At 38.6% G+C, this 20,137-nt stretch overlaps 2 protein-coding genes, 1 long non-coding RNA gene and 1 pseudogene across 4 annotated transcripts; 1 reads left to right on the top strand and 3 right to left on the bottom strand.

Moving 5' to 3' along the window:
• Positions 1 to 1,184: 1,184 nt before the first annotated feature.
• Positions 1,185 to 3,289, bottom strand: LOC134220252 (uncharacterized). 2 transcript variants are annotated; one of them, XM_062699252.1, is made up of 3 exons: positions 3,223 to 3,289; positions 2,918 to 3,100; positions 1,185 to 1,740 (listed from the first exon to the last, which is right to left on the bottom strand). In XM_062699252.1, the coding sequence occupies exons 2-3, from the start codon at positions 3,056 to 3,058 to the stop codon at positions 1,624 to 1,626; spliced, it is 258 nt and encodes an 85-aa protein (XP_062555236.1). In that variant the 5' UTR covers positions 3,059 to 3,100; positions 3,223 to 3,289; the 3' UTR covers positions 1,185 to 1,623. The 2 variants fall into 2 exon arrangements, with proteins under 2 accessions (XP_062555236.1, XP_062555237.1); XM_062699253.1 differs by having other exon boundaries at positions 3,189 to 3,254.
• A 3,385-nt stretch (positions 3,290 to 6,674) lies between these two features.
• LOC134222548 (uncharacterized) lies at positions 6,675 to 7,482 on the bottom strand (annotated as a pseudogene).
• A 9,520-nt stretch (positions 7,483 to 17,002) lies between these two features.
• LOC134226006 (uncharacterized) lies at positions 17,003 to 17,863 on the bottom strand. Its single transcript, XR_009983369.1, has 3 exons — positions 17,712 to 17,863; positions 17,566 to 17,634; positions 17,003 to 17,100 (listed from the first exon to the last, which is right to left on the bottom strand). It is a non-coding gene; the product is annotated as an uncharacterized LOC134226006 (long non-coding RNA).
• Positions 17,864 to 18,053: 190 nt separating this feature from the next.
• LOC134220251 (ubiquitin carboxyl-terminal hydrolase calypso) lies at positions 18,054 to 19,906 on the top strand. The gene is made up of 2 exons (XM_062699251.1): positions 18,054 to 18,700; positions 18,761 to 19,906. Exons 1-2 carry the CDS (start codon positions 18,195 to 18,197, stop codon positions 19,701 to 19,703), a joined length of 1,449 nt encoding a protein of 482 aa, XP_062555235.1. The 5' UTR covers positions 18,054 to 18,194; the 3' UTR covers positions 19,704 to 19,906.
• The last annotated feature ends 231 nt before the right edge of the window (positions 19,907 to 20,137 follow it).

Genomic DNA, 20,137 nt, shown 5'->3' with positions numbered 1-20,137 from the left:
TTTCCTGGGAATTGCAGGAGTTTTTTCGACTTCCAGGAGGAAGGAAGTCCAGAAGGAATCACGGTGAAAAAAATTACAACGACGGATCTCCGGGTACCTGGAGCAAAAGCGCAGAATTGCCTTCCGGAGATAGCGAGTTCTATTCCCGGTTCGGTAAAGGATGTTTTAGAGTGGACTCCTTGGGCATTAGACTGGCCCAGATTACTATGGGGAGAAAAAAATGTTGTCGGATTCTACGGGGCACCCCCCAGAATTGTGTCTTTGGGTGAGAAAATCAATCTCTGAAAATTTCAGCTCAATCGCTTGTTGCATAAGCTGGCGCATTTGATTTGAAGTTTGTATGGGGATTTCAGCCAAAATGTATAGGAAAATACACCTCCGTCACTCATTCGATCTGGAAATTGGTTCTGATTGCTCGATTGACCTCAAAATTGCAAAAACGGCAGTTGGTATGCTACAGAACAATTTCACAGAACATTGCAATAAACTTTTATATAATTTTCGGCTGAATTATTAGGAGCTGATTTGTGTATTTTTGGGTTTTTTGATCGAATAGAATTTTGTAGAATTTTTAAGTATATTTCTAAACAACTTTTGAGCATGTTTTAAAATGTACATTACTCATCACATTATTGTTTTCGAATTCTGTGCAATTGAAAAAACAGAAAGGGCAAGTTTGACCAGTAGAAGAATAATTTAAAGTTAAATACATTCATTTAAAAAAAGGAATATTTCAATATTTTATTCTATGCTTGCCTTATAATACAATATTTGTGATATATGTCACTCATAATCAATATCAAAATTATCTATAACTAGATCAACACGAAAACTGGATTTGGGAAAAAGATCTATTTAATTTTTGTACCTCAAACCATGTACTAAAATCAAATATTTTAGTTTGAATGCGACTGTGTAATAAACATTGAAGAGTAAATTTTATCCTTGTGTCAGCTTCATTAAAAACTTTGAAGAATTTTGAATGTATTTGACGAAAATTTATTTTTTCCCGGTACATGTCCTGAATTCCCGGTTTTTCCCGCTTTTTTTCCCGGTGACTTCGCTTTTCCCGTTTTTCCCGGTTCGGTGGCCACCCTGTGAATAAGACATTACATTTGGTTTTGCTCCGGACAACACGGAGTGTACGATCATCATAGGTAGGTAGGTAAAACCACATTACAACACTAGTTTTAATGAGCTTTATTCAAATAATTTTAATTAAATACAATTTTGATTTTTTTATTATAATCAATGTTGGCTGATAATCGTTACAGACTGAATCAACTCATCAGCCAGAGAAGTACACGATTTGCCATCAATTATGTTTTACTTACTGCTCTCTTAATCAAGTCGTCAGTTTTGCCTATTTAGCACCATCGTTGATATTGATAGGTTTCACTTCTATTTAGTTTGCTTCATTTGGACATCTAACAACGGCTTCAATGGCGCATGGTAGAGCAGTTCTATTTTTTTTAACTGAAAGGTCAACGCTACAATGTGGTGATAACACGCAGAAGATGAGTGAATATAATGATGACAAAAAATATTTAGTGGTGTGTTTAGGAGCGCAAATAGCTTAAATGACTAGGATCAGCTTCCACGGCCACGAAGTATGGAACTGTTTTACGCCGGCGGTCCTCCGCGATTAATCCATTCGATTTCCACATCGTCGATGGGTTTCCTGCGGTATCTGGCAGGCAGCTGCCACTCTTCGATCGCCCCACCCGGTGAAACCGGACTCTGCAACAAGATGATAACATTATATAGCTTGATGGTTGCACGCTGAGATGTGATGATAAATAAGCTAGTAGTTAATCCTGAAAATGACTTATATCGTTAACACTGACGGAAAACAAAATTTTTAATAGTTTTTGGTAAGGATAATCAATATCACAAAAAAATAAACCTATGAAAAATATTTGTAATTATTGTCTGAATGGCTTTTTTAAAGTGATTGTCCAAAATATGAATCAAAACGGTAGATTTTTTTGTTGATTGTCTTTTTTTTTGCTGTACTGCCGTTATACGCATAACTGTCCCATGTAGATACGAATCCCAGGTAACATGGGACAAATATGCGCAGGACGGCAGTGTTGTAGCTCTAGTGGAATATCAAAAATTCTCTAGCATCTCATTAATCGTATTGGAAAAGGATGTTTTTTTTACAAATATAATTAATGAGGGGAAATGATGGCTTCGGCAGGATTATTCTCAATAAATTTGGATTTTTTTCAGAAATCTGTGACGCTTGATGGATATTTATTCCTAACAGATCAATGTTCTAAATGCAAAGCGTGGGACATGAGCAGAATTACACAAATGTCACGAAATGTTATAACATTAATGTCATTAGACACTAATTTGTGTCTCACAACCGATCAGCAAGGACCTGTTAGATAAAGTTACATGATCCTTTAAGCGTGACATGTTCATTAAATGTTTAAAACTGTAAATTACTTTTGAAAAAAGTTGTCGACGAATAAGTCTCAAGACACCAAAATTACATTTCTCTGATTAGTAGGTGTACATCCATATTCATTTTTAATATTTTTTATCAAAAGCAAGGAAAGAAAGGCGATTAATTCCCGTGTCTGATGTTTGTATTGTTTTTAGAAGGATGCACGCTTGTTAACAAAAAGTTCCTACGGAATTTGGTGCTTTATTGTTTTCTTTAAAGATGAGTTGTTCAATGAGATGGAAAACGGGACAATATTTTCTACCAACCAAATGCCAATGATGCCTTAAAAATGGTGACCTATTCATAATAACTTCAATTGTTACCAGCCCTATGTACAGCTCATACAAAATTATGTAATCTCCCTCATATATTAAGTGAAATGGTGCGTAATCCCCGAAATTGAAAACAAACTTTCAGTCCCTGCGCTACCACCTACCAGTAAGTAAAGCCGGTACTCACCGTTTGTGCCGCACCGGATGCGGTGCCAGCTGCTCCCGTAGGGTGTCCGGCACTGCCGCTTTCCAGATAGGGACCTCCTTTACGGAACTTGATCAGGGGAATGCGTTTGGCAGAATTCAACATTGGTCTCCAAAATACCATCGCTGTTGGTCGATTCTATTGTTAAGTTTGCACCAGAACAACCTGCGGGGGCACAACAATTACTATTTCAGCCACAAATGAAGGTTATTAGCAAATATTGGCGAAAGAAAGTAACAAATTGAAACTTTACACTACAAAACGACAGAAAATACGAAAAATCTCACCAACAGTTTCGAAGCAGACAGGTGACTGTCATCTGTGTGCGAAAAAAAAAACAAAAGTACCGTTCCGTCAACATGACGTTTCAATGAACACAAAGCAGGAGTTCATTTAATAATTACAGTCCCGATTCGCTGGTTGGGCCACGACCTCGGCCCAACTAACGAATTCGGTTTTTTAGTTGGGCCAATTGACAGCCATTTGAACACGTGTATTTCGACTTGAACATCACAAATGATGTCCAGTGACGCCTAATCCGATTTTCCGTGTTTACATTAAATTTTGACGTACGGTTGCTTTTTAGTTGGGCCATCGCCCAACCAGCGGAGGCCCAACTAAAAAGTGACCCAAGTATTAAAATCCCAACCAGCGAATCCCGACTGTAATAATTAATAATTAATAATTAATAATTCAGGTTGAATCACACTTTCGGGGAATTGTGGTATAAAACGACGTTTTCACCAAGGTTTTCACCACTGCTCTATTTTTTGGTCTAATTTTCTAACAGTTTCAAAAATATAGACCGCCAAAAATAGAGCAAATTTTTACCATTTTCACCGGTATTGTTTTAAATTTAATGTTGTGAAAACTCATATGTGAATATGTACATTATGTGGAAGATATTGATTTGGAAAACGTATTGGAGGTAACCACTTTCCCTTCACTGGCGGAAAATAAATTTTGATTTTCATAAACTTTGCCTTATGAAACATCAAAAATTCATTTCATTTCTGTTTCATAAGACCCTTATTAAAAACATAACAAACTTCACAAAATTCATAACTTTACCTTTTGAAATTCATAACCCATTCTTGTGTAAAATTTTCATACGGTGTTCTCATGAAAGAACATGCGTTTAAGCCCCAAACGCAATACAACGGAACGGCGACAGTTAGCCCATATATTTTCTGTCAAATTTTCCGTTTCCGTCGCCGTTCCGTTGTATTGCGTTTGGGGCTTTATTTCTGAGTTCATTTTGGAATGACATTTCAGCAGAAAAAAAAGTGAGCAACGTGGAAGCCCTTTAGATTTAGAATTTAGATTTAGAAGTTTAGATTGGATGCTTGAGATATATATTATAAATTCAGTAGAAAATCGAATTATAGCCGCTATTGAAATTGGATTTTTCTCACAATCCATACGTTAAACCTCGCGTTAAACCTAATTTCGGAAGTAGTGCGCTGTATAGCACATCACCAAATGAAAACAGCGCACCACTTCCGAAGTTAGGTTTAGCGTACGAATTGTGAGAAAAATCCAACTTTGTTAGCGGCTATAATTCGGATTTGCACTGAATTGATAATATTTATTAGCACGCCAAATACCGTGATCAGAAAATCGGAAAATCAAATTTTCAAACAGCTGGTGCTCAGGCGTCTTTCGACCGATTTTCACATTTTCTTACGAATGTCTTACCTATCTAGTTTCACTATACTGGTGAGTATTATTTCGAGGGATGCTCAATTTTTCTCTAGAGAAGCGTGAGTAAGGATGGAAATATAGCACCTTTTTATTTACATGACGTATGTCATGTATGTATGTTTAGTGTGATCAACACATACAGGTTCAAAAAATGTTTTATAACTCTATTTTAACATTGACTAAATTATGTGTGAATAATATGTTTCTTTTGGACATCCCTAGTGACCATGGAAACCCGTCATGTCCATGTAAGTCCAATGATGCCATGCGTACGATATTCCACTCGGTTTAGCACAAACCAGATGTTCTAGGTTCTCTCTGTTCTAGAGCTTGGATCAATTGGTCTACCAGGTCAACTGCGCTCGATTGCTATCTGAAACCGACCAGTCATCTCCCCATCCAATTCCGTAGAGCCTACGTATATGATTTGCAACCTACTTATATTAAAACCAGATGTTCTAGGTTTTCCTAACTGTTCTGGAATTCCGTAGTTTTCTTTGTCAAAATTTGTATATAATCTTCATCAGTATAGAAGTCATTTTCGAGTCACTGGAGATGTCCAAAACAAATATATTGTTCACACATAGTACAGTTAATGCTAAAATAGTGTTATGGAATATTGTTTGAACCTGTAAGAGTTGTTCACACTGAACTCGCACTGAAGTATGTCATGTAATTCAAAATCTACCATATTTGTTTTGAAAAAAAACATTCTTAGACACGCTCTTGTGGGCAAAAAGTGAGCATCCCCAGAAATATAACTGACCAGTATGGCGAAACTGGACGAAATGGGTAAGACGTCCGTAAAAGAAATATAAATCGGTCAAGAGACGCCTGAGTTGAAAATTTATTTCCTTTGATTTTCTGATCACGGTAGTCCGCGTTAGTAATTTTATCTCAGTAGTCGTAGTCTCGGTCGTAGTGCTAAACAGCTTACACAGCTACTTTATTTTACCGGAGTCGGTAAAAATTTTACTGAGTAATTTCAACAGCAATATTTTACATTACCGAGTTTTCAGCATAATCGAGAAATGTCAAATAAACATTAAAATCGGTAATGAAGGTTGTTTGTTTATAGGGACATAACTGAGTTAGTCAGTAAATGAGGATTTATTTTTTTGAAAGCATTTTACCGACTAGACAGAATATCTAATCAATGTACATTTGCATCGAAAATAATAGCCTATTCAGATTACGATCATTTACGTGGTATTTGACATAATAGTTTCTTGATCTCATCGTATTTTCATTGAGTTTCTTAAGCCCCAAACAAACGCAATACAACGGAACGGCGACGGAAACGGCAAATTTGACAGTTAGCCCATATATTTTCTGTCAGATTTTCCGTTTCCGTCGCCGTTCCGTTGTATTGCGTTTGGGGCTTTATTGTCATTTTTCATGTCAAATACCTCGTAACTGATCGTAATCTGAATTGGCTATAAGTAAGGCGAAATGAAGACTTTGGTGGGTTATAATTTATTATTGTCAAACAGGGAATTGGATCCTAAACAAAAGAGAAAATCCTTAACTTATTAACATCATCCTTAGCACACCGACGCACCGTCGGTGCTTACCGTGAAAGATGTTTTTGCAAGCTGGTTATAACCGTATTCGATAATTCGAGAGGCTATTTTCCATGATAAATTCTTTTTAAAAAGTTCCCAGATGTAGGAGGCCCGGGTTCTCATGATGCCTTTCACTTGTTTTACACTGTTGTGCGATGAAAACTTCAATTTTCAGACAAAAAGATCACTTTTGGAAACGCGTCATCCAGACGACGGAAATAATTTTCAAAATGGTAGCTCGCGTAGCTCAACCGGAGGAAAAGAATCAAGAAAACAACATCGAGGGCCTCTACAATAGCGTTCAGCATTTTTTTAATGGCTAGTCGGTTAATTTTCATTTTTAACTGGTGGATTTTTACCGAATTTTTGTGCTGTTCAGCAATTTAGGAATAATAATCAACATAACGTTTTACCGAATCTCCGGAATTTATTACTGACAATCATTGGTGGTCCACTAAAAAACTAGCAGTTCAGTAAAAACGAAATATTGCAGTTGGAACTCGGCAAACAAAATACCGAACATTGAAATGCTGATTAAGTGTGTAGTAGATGATATCATATACCTGTTTGAAGCTACGGTATATCCCAGACACCATAACTACAACTGCTTCAGTCGCTAATTTTGAAGGGTCATTTTTTTCAATTTTTCGAAGTAAAGCCATGATTTGGAAAGCCGTAAAATGTATCCGATTTCGCGCAGTAGGTTAGCTCTGGTTTTACTGACATTCCGTCGATACAGATCATAACTATTTTATCCATTTTAGATCGCATCCGCTTCACCTTACTCTTCATTAAATTCAGAATAACTTCATTCAGGCCTGGCTCCAATCGAATATTTTTGTTGTAGTTATAAACGGTGCTTTTGTGGGGCAGTACAATATGCTTGGAGTTCCTGATGAATCGACATGTACGCGGACCACTTAGATAAATTCCGGCATTATTCAAAAAATCCCTAATTACGGGATTCGCAGCCGCTTGTGCGCCAAGTTTTTCTACTGACGATTTTTGTTTTTTCAAAGCATTCATTTCGTTCCTCATCTTCAAGATGGTGCGTCTATTCCTATTAGCAGTAGCCAATCGACGGTTGCTTGTTTGCTCAGAAACGAACAGCCTGCGACGGACGGATTTGAGTTGTAGCTTGAGATAATCGTTATGTTTTTTCTGTGCCTTTTTGAGTTCAAGAAACCTAACGCTGTCATGAGGCTGGATAGCCGAAATACCATGAAGCATTTTTAGGCCCATTTCGTATTTCACATTGACCAATTTCTCGTCATACATGGTAGCGTGCTGTTGCCACTGTTCAAGAGATGGCTCACTATGCTGCACACTAGAGTGATTCAAATTTTGACTTTTTTTGCTCCCCGATGCTTAAACGATTGCATTTACCATTTTGATAATCCTCCTAAATTTTTAGCAAATTTGAATATAATTTGGTTGTGCACACGTCATGTGAAGTTTGCATGGAAATTACTTTGAAAATCGACCCTTATGTAAAAGATCGTTCCGTGAGGTTTCTCATGAAATATTTAATGGTAATCAACACGTTGACTACATAGAATACTTCCTAAGCTGAAAAGCAGTTGTTGTTGCGAAGCGATTTGTCGTTTGGAAGCCAAGCTATGGAGAAACCAAAAATGATCATTATTGATATTGATGTTATCCAGCTTTCCACGCTCGGTAATGGCGGCTTATCGGTGTGTAAAAATCAATTGGTCACTGTACTGTTTTGACACTAGCTGGAGGAAAGCCCACTGGCGTTCCTTGGTGAGGGGAAGGGAAAAAAGGCCTTTTCGACAGTGAGTTTTCTTCCAGCTAGTGTCAAACAGTACAGCGACCGATTGATTTTTACATACCGACAAGCCGCCATTACCGAGCGTGGAAAGCTGGATTCTTTTACGTGTTAAATTGAATTTCCCACAATTCAGTAGTTCATTAATAATTTTTCTTGCAAGCATCAAAACGTTTCGCAACAAAGACGATCTGCTAGCTTGTTAAATTTTCTATGTTGTCAATATAATCATATATTTTTAGAGTTTAATGGGAAGCGTTGGGAACGGTTTTCTACAAAAGTTACTGTTTTCATAGTGATTTTCATACAAACTTCAAACTGTTCGTGCTCACTCAAATTACATCCAAATTAGCTAAAAATTTGGGAGGATCATTAAAATGGCAAATGTAATCGTTTAAGCATCGGGGAGCGAAAAAGTCAAAATTTGAATCACTCTACTGCACACCCTGCTGAACATCCACGTTGAAAGTTGTTTGGTGGTGTTGACCAGATGGTAACAACTCCATCAGTTGTCGTTCGCCACTTTCTACAGTTCTGAAATTGTCGATCTTATCACAAGTGGTTAACACTGACAGAGACGCTTCGCCTAATTGAACGCTGTCGTGGTTATCATCCTTGCAATCGGAATCGGGGCTGTCGGTCAGAAATTCGTTTTTCATACTGGGCGTTTTCCCGTCGCGCACGGCAAGGTGTTGTTGACACTGTCCAAAGGATAGCTCCAAGGGGTAAGCCACTCGGCACACTTTCAAAGTGATTGATTGTGCCCACTGTGCCTTGAAGTGTGCCGAAATGTGCCGAAGTGAAAAAGATATAGTTTTTGGCTGCACTGGATTTAATGATTAAACGGCATCACGGTAAAACATTTTGTTTATGTTTGTTTTGGTTTTCATGCAAAACATTCAAGACGTTTTACCATCTTTGACGACATCGCATCGTTTACATCCGACTTTCTAAAGGAATCATCCGAACCAGCAGGAATCCTTCCAATAATGTATTCCGTGTATAGTAGAAAATCGAAAATTTGTTTTCAATAAAATGAAATATCTGCAGTTATCAGACGTCGCAACTCATTTCTGATTAGTGCGCATGATAGTACATCCATGCGTGCATGATGCGCACTACTAATGAAATATTTCAAATTGTCGCGACTCGCGTCGCAGCGCGAGTGCTCAATCGCGCGGTCCGGTTTGGTGCCGGCCCGACAATAAGTTCCACTAAACACATTCAGCATAAAGTGAATATGATTATTATCCAGGTTATTATCCGTTCCCACCCTCCAGGAAACATCACAACTGGATTGCAACAAGAGCAAATAGCTCATCAAGAAAAAACTGGAAAAGATGTTAAATCCGGAAAAAATGTGTATTCTTTCAGCGTCGGTACCTTCCAACACGACAGTTTTGAATCATTTCCAATCAGGAAGGCAATCGCACGCCCCCGTACAACGTGGCGCTTGCTGATACGAAACGACTGATCGGCAATGCCGTCAAGAACCGGATCGCCATGAATCCAAGTGTGAACGGTGACAAATTCAACGTATCACCTATCCAGATCGACAGGAAGTAGAACTGGCGTTCAATGTGATCTCAGTTGAGGGCAAGCCAAAGAAATATTCAGGTAGAATACAATAAAAAACTAAAGAACAACGGTGGAAATCTGAACATTTCCTCCGTGACCGCATGAAGCAGGTGCACGATTCCGGATACTAAAATGCCAAAAGGCGTGATTCTGACAGATTTACGGGAGAATGCATCTATGTACCTTGGAAATTGCTATGCCGCTGTTATTTGAGATTTTTGTGGAAGAAAGAGCACCCGTTAATGACACGCCTTGTTCAACGCCGCATTCAACGAATAGCAAACTTTCATATCACCATAATCGCCTCAGAAATCGTTCATTCCATTCAATTGTGATATTTTCAGTTTTTTGAAAACATTCATTCATGTCGACATTCTTTTACTAGCACTACAGATAAACTCAGGGACACCTGTGCGTCCAGAATATGCTTCCAGGGAAGGGTTCATTTTAAATCCCGCCAAGTTTGGTATTTTTAACGTTTTGTCTTTACTGCAGGGAATGATTGCAACATGGAATTAAAAAAAACTCCGAACGCTGGCCTGCATATCTCATAATATGTATATTATATTTTGTTTTCAAGTTTGGACTAGACGACAGGAGCTGCTTCATTGTACTCAATAGTACATCCTCGATCCCGGGTGGGACACGCTTTATATCCATCCATCGTTGCTCAAATCCTAACTACACTTCACAGCGTCATTGATCATCGGCATTATCAACTTCCATGCCATCTTTCTTGGATCCACCAGTAGCGTTGCTGTCGTTGCTACTACTACCACTATTGCTAATCCTTCCGACTTTTTTCAAGATATCTGCCTTGGAGTTAATACATCAAAGATAGTTTGCTGAGGTAGCAAATCGTTATTATTCTGTGGCTGTTTTGACATAGAAGGCCACTTTTGACAGAGAAGGCCAACGTTACAATCATGTCCATGCAAACACGACCTATATATCTGCAAGTTACCGATATACTTGGTTACATTAGTCGATCAACTTTTGCACTTCAAACATACGGTACATATCAATGGTCGGTCAGCCCCCATGGTTCACAGCAGTAAGTGTGTAGAACTGTATCTGTAACTATCGCATAGAAAGCACAAGGCATGATTGGCATTTCTTTAGACCGAAACCCGTACGACTTACTTCCGCGGGGTCGCACTTCTCCAGAAGTCAGTTGCACGTTTGAAATCTCAACTACCGTCTGGTGTTCTCCAGTCGCGAGTTGAATGAACTCGTCGTTTTAGCGTAATTTGTTTTTTGGCGACCTGCGGTCTTCCTAGACACTTCTTTCCAATTTCTATTGCCAGCACTGGCGGAACGGTGTCGGCGGTTTGATATCTATTTACTTAGCAAGAGTGCTGCAGTTTGATTCCGGCAGCAGATTCTCATTAATGACATCCTCCTCCATCAATCCACAGGTATCCAAGTCTGCTGGAATTGCTGGAAGCGACAGAGCCCAGTGCTCAGACTTCTTGCAAGATTGAATTTGCGATTATCAAAATAGATTTGCAAATTTTGGAATCGATTCTTGTGTTCAAACTGACGATAGTAACGTCTGCCACGCATTCCCTGGGAGGAGTTTCAATGGCCTTGAGTGTCGTCGCGCCTTCGGGGAGGTAGCCATCGGTTGATATGGAAGCGCTGCGTTTCGTAATATGATTACCTAAACCTGATGGATTAAAGTTCTATCATGTTTTACACTCTTGACACTGCAGTATTGACATTTCATAAAAACACAGCTGTCAAAACAGGATCATATAAAGAAGGGTGCCCAGACGTGCCGAAAGTGTGCCGAAATGTGCCGCCGGCACATTGTGCCGAGTGGTTTACCCCTTGGATAGCTCCATACCATGCTGTTCACCCAGCGGTACATCCACGTAGGAAGCTTGTTGAAACAGTTTCTCGTGCGACCTGTTTTTCCACGAATCAAAATCGGGGTCGTCGGTCACGCTGGACAATGGCACGTCGTACATAATAGTGCGATGTTGGCGCTGTTCAGGAGACTGCTTCAAACCTTGTTCCAGCTTTACATCCACGTAGGAAGCTCTTTGGTGGTGCTGATCATATGTCCAGCCTAGCACATGTGGTTTGTCTCTGTTCATATTGTTATTAACGTCATTCGTATCACATTTAACAAATGTGCGAGACGCTTCGCCAAACTGAACGTTGTGATTAATTTCTTCCTCATATGCTTGCTGAAATGGTTTTTCAAATGGTTCCTCGTGCAAGCTACTTTGCCTCAAATCAAAATCAGGGTCTTCGGTCAAGCATTCGACGTTTGATTCCGGAAGTTCGAAGCTCTTCTGTTTGCTATCCTCAAATGCAAAACCGACGCAGGTTATTGGAACAGCACCACTAATCAATCTAAAAAATAATGGCCATAGAATCGAGCAGTTGTATGTTATGTGTGTATTTACCCTTTATCTGTCCTGCTTGGGTCCTTGAACGAAGCTGTCTTGAAATGCTCAGAGCATACCTTCTTCTTCCTCAGTGCCTGTACTCCATGTAGCTCAAACATTCTACTTGTTTCCTGAGAGTTGCAGGCTTGAACCCATAAGGCCGGTCGCAATGCTGTTGGGTTTTGTATGGCGTGTTTGGAAATCAAACTAGAACTGAAACTAGCAGTTCGCAACGCAGAGTTGCAGTTTTATTTTTCGAGCACTTTTTGAAACTGATTTGCAACTGCTCGACTGGTTTGTTGCAAATAAAACCTGATTTGAAACTTGAATGAAACTGAGTTTCAAATTTATTTAATTGTGTTTGTTTGTTTGAGATGATTGACAAACTCATTGTTGTTCGTATGCGAGGTAAAAACTACCGCGAAAAATGTTAGTTTGTTTTATTTTTGTTTTATGAAAAAATAAAACCAAGTTGCATTTCGTTTACAACTCTGCGTTGCGGGCACCAAGTTGTAGTTCTATTTTGACAGTTATAAATTTTATAACATCAAGCAGTACCAAACTGAAACTGCAACTTCAGCATTGGGACCGGCCTAAGGAACATCTGGAATTATTGTAATGCTGCTTAGATACAAAACTATATATTAAGGCCGGTCGCAATGCTGTTGGGTTTTGTATGGCGTGTTTGGAAATCAAACTGAAACTGAAACTACCAGTTCGCAACGCAGAGTTGTAGTTTTATTTTTCGAGCACTTTTTGAAACTGATTTGCAACTGCTCGACTGGTTTGTTGTAAATATGACCTGATTTGAAACTGGAATGGAACTGAGTTTTAAATTTATTTAATAGTGTTTGTGTGTCTCAGATGATAGACAAACTCATTGTAGTTTGTTTGTGAGAGAAAAACTACCGCGGAAAATGTTAGTTTGTTTTGTTTTTGCGTTTTGGAAAAATAAAACCAAGTTTTATTTTGTTTACAACTGTGCGTTTCGGGCACCAAGTTGTAGTTTTATTTTGACAGCTATAAATATTATAACTTCCAGCAGTACCAAACTTAAACTGCAACTTCAGGATTGGGACCGGCCTTAATACCTATAATACTTACTGATCGTGGCTTCTCGGAAAACTGTAAAATGATTTGTTTCCACTTCCCTGATGGTTTCCACAGGTATAAAATTCACATTTACGGCCCATATTTTACGTTTAAACGCGAATACTTTAGGTGGTGGTAGAGATTATATGGGATTCATCTCAAAACAAAACAAGCGTTTGACAGTTCTGTCGAAACATTTGAAAACACTCAGAAGGAAAATTTTAAGTATAATTACCTAGATTACATATTTTGTATTTGTGGTAAAAAAAATAGTTAAAAAAAAGTTTTATTTTAAATTGTTCTATAAGTAATTTAGGTTCAGATGCATAATGCTATATTATTTGAAATTCGCATACTATTGCACTTTCTCGATTATGGAATTGAATTAAAACATAGGATATTTTTAAATAGCAAACTAGAGATAAGTTACTGCTGCAAGCCATCGATTGCAGCTCCATCTGCAAACTGTTGCTAGTTGGAGTTCGATTAGGGATATGATTTAAAATGACAGTTGCGAGAATTTACACATGGGTTGTATGGGTGCCTAAATCTCGATTAACTTTTCAAAAGGACCTAAGTAACATTTTTAAATGAATTATTTTGAATAGCGCAATCAACAGAAAAACATGAAAGCTTTCGATTGCAGTACTCAAATTACAGTCGGGATTCGCTGGTTGGGATTTTAATACTTGGGTCACTTTTTAGTTGGGCCTCCGCTGGTTGGGCGATGGCCCAACTAAAAAGCAACCGTACGTCAAAATTCAATGTAAACACGGAAAATCGGATTAGGCGTCACTGGACATCATTTGTGATGTTCAAGTCGAAATACACGTGTTCAAATGGCTGTCAATTGGCCCAACTAAAAAACCGAATTCGTTAGTTGGGCCGAGGTCGTGGCCCAACCAGCGAATCGGGACTGTAGTTCATGAAAAAAATGTTACTTAGGTCCTTTTGAAAAGTTAAGCGAGAAATATCTGTTATCTCTCGCTTAACAATTGATTAGGGCCTACAATGAAAAGTAAACAAATTCAATTTTAACACCCTTCGATAGTATCCTCTAATAGCTACTAATAGTATAAAAATATTCCGCATCTTCAATTAAATAACTTAGAAAAAACTAATTTTTGATTGGGCCTACAACGTGTTATTTTCAAAATATGTGTAGGTCCACCCTAAAAAACGGCCAAGCCACTCGTTTTTATCTGTCTGGGATAAGCCTCCTCCAATTTCGGGCCGATAGCGGGATTTTTTTCCGAACCGTCATCGGCCCGACCTCGGAGAGAGAAAATTTCCCCTCCCGAAAAGCCTTATCCCGTGTTTACTTTCGAAAAATGCCATAAACAAAGGGTCTATGAATGACAAGCAAATGCAGAATGACTTATCAAGAGGGCCTATTCCGGAGAAAAATATGAGAATAGACTTAAAATTTTATTTTAACGATTTCGACACATTTTTGCATGTTTTCGATGCAATTAAGGTTATGGATGGATAGATAGTGTTTATTATGTGCTTTTGGGAGTTTTTGCTGCTTAAAACAACATAAACCTGGGAAATAGGAATAGAAATTGTGATGCATTTTTTCGAACAGCATTTTCTCAATGTTTACGTTTTGGCTGTAGGCCCTTTTCAAATGTTACGCGAGATCTGTGGTATTCATTTCAAGATTCTTGTACCATAAGGCTATCTGACGTTTATCTTCTTTCTCTTGCACGCGCACATACACGGAAGATTGAGAATACCCATTAAATGTACTTCATTTACCCATTATTTTAAATTATTCTGACATGTCAATAAATGGGTATTTTTTCGAAAACAGAAAATGGGTGTTTTATTCCCATTAATTAAGATTGTACGTCAGACTTTACAATGGGTAAATGGTACTCACAGTAATATTTAGATATAGTGAAATCGCCATTTTTACTTTCCACTATTGATATTAAAAAAATAAGATGTTATTAGTTTATTTATTAAACAATAAAACGTTTGCGATGAAAAACAAAAAAATCAATTACAATTTCAATGGAAATTGGCAACGGTATAGAGCTTGCTGCCGTTGAAACATCTTTCTCTTTCAAGCGCATAGGGAGGATAGGATTTGTTTTCATCGGGAAACGTATCCCGATGAAAACAAACCCTATCCTTCGTATGCGCTTGAAAGAGAAAGGTGATTAAACGTCAGCAACCCTTATAGGCATAGGACATGAGGTAAGGAAAATACAACTTTATGTTGTCCCGGTTGACTGTGATTCTTAATTTTTCATCATTTGTGCAGCAGTTGAACATAATGAATGTATTTTTTCTGATATTATTATCATACAGTGATCCGATGCGAGATCCGATGAGCAACTAAGACAGTATAGCATTGGAACTAACCGGAGAGGGGGCTGCAGTTTCCGGTTCACGCCAATAGTGCCTCCAGCTGCTGCGATTCCACAAGACGGAATGCAACCGAAAAGGAGTGATACCGCTGCATACTGCCCAAAACCACATGTCCATACTGAATCTAGCCGATTCCATCAGCGGCAGAAACATTTTCCTCGAGGATCTTCGTTTCGCATCTTCGTGGCCAACTTGTTGTTCCTCGGAATTGAACATTTTTACATAATTGTAAACTGGTGTACCTATTTATAAAGTGTTTTTATCTATTTAAATGTTGTGAAAATTTGTGAAATAAATAATAAATCATGATTAGAGATATTTGACTTGATTTAATTAATGTATTTTTGACTAATATGCCCTAACCTCAATCTTTTGTTTACACTAAATGAGGATTTTTTACCCATTTTCGATCAAAAACATCAAGGGTGAAAAATACCCATTTAATGAAGTTTAGTGAGCTTACTCATTAATGAGTAAACGCGATTTACTCATTAAATGAGTTATGCCGCTTTTCTTCAAAATGGGTACGAGAATACCCATTAATGGGTACTCTAAAGCTTCCGTATACGGGATAGGGTTTGTTTTCATACGCTTCCGAAGCGTTTCCGTATGAAAACAAACCCTATCCTGTCTGTGCGCGTGCAAAAGAAAGAAGATAAACGTCAGATAGCCTTATGGTACTTGTACCACCAGTGTGTCATTAGTAACATGGGATCGTTCAAAAATTACGTACATCGTTTTTCGGCATTTTCAACCCCCCTCCCCCCCTCCTGTCACAAACTGTCACAAATAATTGACCCCCCCTCCCCCTGTACGTACATGTCTCATTTATATTTTAGCGATTACTGTGGTTTATCTTTTTCGTACACTATTTTCACAATAACATAGTGAGTTATGTCCCTTACTAACAGTTTGAATGTTTTTAAAATGCAAGTTGTTTCTAAAATGCTTTCAGTATTTTTTTCTTGTGGACGGACGTCACATAAGACGAACCCACCTTCCTCTCCTGTCACAAACTGTCACAAAACTCTGACCCCCCTCCCCCCCTCAAACCTTGGACGTAATTTTTGAACGGCCCCCATGCCGTTTTGTTCAATTTTGACTGTTATACTAATGACACACTGGTGGTATTCGTACCATGGTACAAGTTGTACCACTAGTGTGTCACCTTGTACCATGCTGGTACAACGTGGAAAACCATGGTACAATATGTACTACACGCTCGTTCAGCTGAACTCAAATTTGGGTCAGTTTAACTCAAAATCGGAAAAACTGGCTCAAGACAAAATTGAGTTAATGGGCTGTAACTCAATTTTGAGTCACCTTGGAAGATATTCTATTTTGAGTTACATTTGCTCAATTTCATAAAATCGCATATTTATGAATTTGAGTTTGTCATTCCAGAAAAACAATGTTTTCAATATTTTTTAATTGTAATGAAGATGGTTCTGGTGATAGTTTAGAAACATTTTATTTCTTATACCGAATGCTATGTACATTGTTTCAATAATATAATACATATAAAGAAAGCAATTTCAATTTTGTTATTGGTAAGAAGTACAAGGAAGCACGTAATATCGTAGCCTGGCACCTGGCACTTTCCCATAGCCTTCAGAGCCTGAATTTAAGGCCGAGATAGAACTCCGATACAACAAGTAGCTGCAAGGAAAAGATATAACAGTCTTTGGATCAAGTTGTTTATTTAATCACACTGAAAAGATATTAGGGGTATTCACTCGACGGCGTAGATTACTGCGTATCTGTTTATAGAAATGTTTCATACATGATCCCAAAGGACATATTTGAAATCACCTATGAAACATTTCTATAAACAGATACGCAGCAAACTACGCCGTTGAGTGAATACCCCTATTGCATAATACACATTTGTGATACAAAATATATTCAATCAAGTTGAAAAATGGAATGAGGGACTAGTCCCTAGTTGAATTTTTCTTATAATCCGTACGTTAAGCTTCTCTTCGTACCTAATTAGATTAGCCCACTAGTAGCGAAGTTAGGTTTAACGTTCGGTTTAATGGATTGCGAGAAAAATCGAACTGCAGTCCCCCATTCCGGGTTCCAACTTGATTGAGTATATTTATACAATACTTCCAAACTTACCGAAAAGAAACACTCTCCAGATTGTTTTGTCTTCATTTCAATCTCTGTTCTACTTATCGTTCCACATATCTGCAAATTTTATTAATTAAAGAAGAAGAGAATGGTATTTATAGGTTTATAGCGTTTAAACAAATTGTATAACTCACATTTTATAATTGAATATGATTTCTGATAATCTTCAGCAATCGGACTTCGCCATTTTTAAGAAATTTTCACGGTGAACTCAATTTTGAGTTTCCCACTTATTTATATTTATTTGGGTAACAGTCACTCAAATTCATAAAACTCGGTTACTCAGAGTTTGACGTTTCGAAGGAAGTTATTAATTTGAGTTAAATCGACCCAAATTTGAGTTCAGCCGAACGAGCGTGTAGGGTATATAACCGTGGTACTTGTACCATCAGTGTGTCTTTAGTATTAAATAAACAAATCATCACACTGTTCAAGTGTAGTCAAGGCTGAACCAAGCGTGCGGAAGTGTTCATTCAAATGTCATTTTCCGACGTGACGTCTCCGCAAAGCCAGATTTAATTTTGTAAACAATTTCAGATTTTTCAAATTTCTACCTGTTTATCACGCAAATTTTATTATTTTTCACTCAAAACGGTGCAATTAGTTTCGTTTATGCAATGCCGGTAGATATAAACCGGCTAACGGACGGTTGGCTGGAGTTGGAGTCCGATCCCGGCCTGTTCACCCTACTACTGGAGGACTTCGGCGTCAAAGGTGTTCAAGTGGAAGAGATCTACGATCTACAAAAAAATATCGAGGGTCCTGTGTATGGGTTTATATTTCTTTTTCGATGGATCGAGGAACGCCGTGCCCGTCGGAAAATCGTTGAGACCACTGAAATCTACGTGAAGGATGAGGAAGCGGTGAACAATATATTTTTTGCTCAGCAGGTAGTACCGAACAGTTGTGCAACTCATGCGCTGCTGTCGGTTCTGCTTAACTGTTCCGACATCGATCTGGGAAACACCCTCAGTCGACTGAAAGTACACACGAAGGGAATGTGTCCGGAAAACAAGGGCTGGGCCATTGGAAACACACCTGAGTTGGCATGTGCGCACAACTCGCATGCAATGCCTCAAGCTAGAAGGCGGATGGATCGTAATTCCGGCGTTAGCACTGGGAGGTATTTTGCTATGACTTCTTTACTATTATTTATTTTATGTAAATTTGATTATCATTTTAGATTTACCGGAGAAGCATTTCACTTTGTGAGTTTCGTACCAATAAACGGTCACCTATTCGAGCTGGATGGATTGAAGCCGTTTCCGATGGATCACGGCCCATGGGGCGAAAAGGAGGCTTGGACTGATAAATTTCGTCGAGTGATGTCCGACCGGTTGGGAATATCTACGGGGGAACAGGATATTCGTTTTAATCTCATGGCCGTTGTTCCGGATCGCCGTATTGCCATCACCCATAAACTGAAAATGCTTCGAACCAATCAAACCATTGTGTCGGCTGCATTGGAGAAGCTGTTGAAAAGTAAGAGAACCGAATGCCGATCGCAGATGGACATCAAAGGTGCGGTAGACAAAATTAAGAAAGAGGAAGAATCTCCTGTAAAACTAAGTTCGGAATATTCTCAACTACTTGAAATGAATGAGAAGGATGATTCATCTGTACCTATGTCGAAAGAGCTCGAGTCTCTCGTGTCGCTAAACAGCTCATCTGATTCTGTTGAAATTATTGGCGAAACAGAAATTAAGAAGGAAAACCCTCCACCATCGCCACCACCTTCATTCATTGGAGCAGGTACATTTTCACCAAAGGACCTGCTCTCGCTACTGAAGAACCTGGAGTCGGAAATTAACATAACCGAACAGCATCTCTGCGATGAGAACGAGAAACGAGCCATGTTTAAAGTGGATGACTGTCGGCGAACCCACAACTATGACGAATTCATTTGCACCTTTCTCTCGATGCTGGCCCATCAGGGAGAAATGGGGGATCTCGTTTCGCAGCATTTGATAACCAGTCGCAAGCCAAGCATGAGCGGTGTTCAGAATAGCGGTTCCCGGGGAGTTGTGCGCAGCTACAACAAGAAGACCACTACCAACGGATCCTCGCCGAAGACTCCAAGTTCTAAGCGACGGCGTGGCCGTACCAAGCACCGAAAGAGGAAATAGATGCGCTGTCAATGCGTGACGAATAATGAGACTGGAAGACTGCTTTCTCTTCGTAGTTAGTGGAGAGAGGGTCCAGCATTTTTTTTTTCTTAGCAGGTATTTTATTTCAACTTCATTAGCAATGATCACAACCTACCTACATTAAAAAAAATAAAATCGGCTTTGCTGGGGTACAGCTTTCAGCAATTAATGATGATAACAAATGTTTTTGTCTTTATATTACATATCCTAGAATTAGCAACTAGGCAAAGAGATACTACCTAGGCAAGCAAGTTTATTGAATTGGAATTATAATTTTAATATCATTTTTTTCATATCTATTATATTGATTTTTCATTTTTTTTTCTTTTTCGAAGGTTTACTGGCGGACTCTGAATATAGTAGAAACCTCTACACCAGGTCTTTGATGATACCGTTGCATAATTCCATTCAAA

Source organism: Armigeres subalbatus, chromosome 3 (genome assembly GCF_024139115.2).
Source record: "Armigeres subalbatus isolate Guangzhou_Male chromosome 3, GZ_Asu_2, whole genome shotgun sequence".
In the NCBI taxonomy this organism is placed as follows: domain Eukaryota; kingdom Metazoa; phylum Arthropoda; class Insecta; order Diptera; family Culicidae; genus Armigeres; species Armigeres subalbatus.
The sequence above is the reverse complement of the archived record's forward strand: the minus strand, read 5'-3'. Positions and strand labels throughout refer to the sequence as shown.

Bases quoted from the DNA above. Each gene is read 5' to 3' on its own strand.
- LOC134220252 (XM_062699252.1), bottom strand. From the start codon at position 3,058: ATGGTATTTTGGAGACCAATGTTGAATTCTGCCAAACGCATTCCCCTG. The intron at 1,741-2,917 runs GTGAGTACCGGC...ATCTTGTTGCAG, and splicing joins CATCCGGTGCGGCACAAACG to AGTCCGGTTTCACCGGGTGG.
- LOC134220251 (XM_062699251.1), top strand. From the start codon at position 18,195: ATGCCGGTAGATATAAACCGGCTAACGGACGGTTGGCTGGAGTTGGAG. The intron at 18,701-18,760 runs GTATTTTGCTAT...TTATCATTTTAG, and splicing joins TCCGGCGTTAGCACTGGGAG to ATTTACCGGAGAAGCATTTC.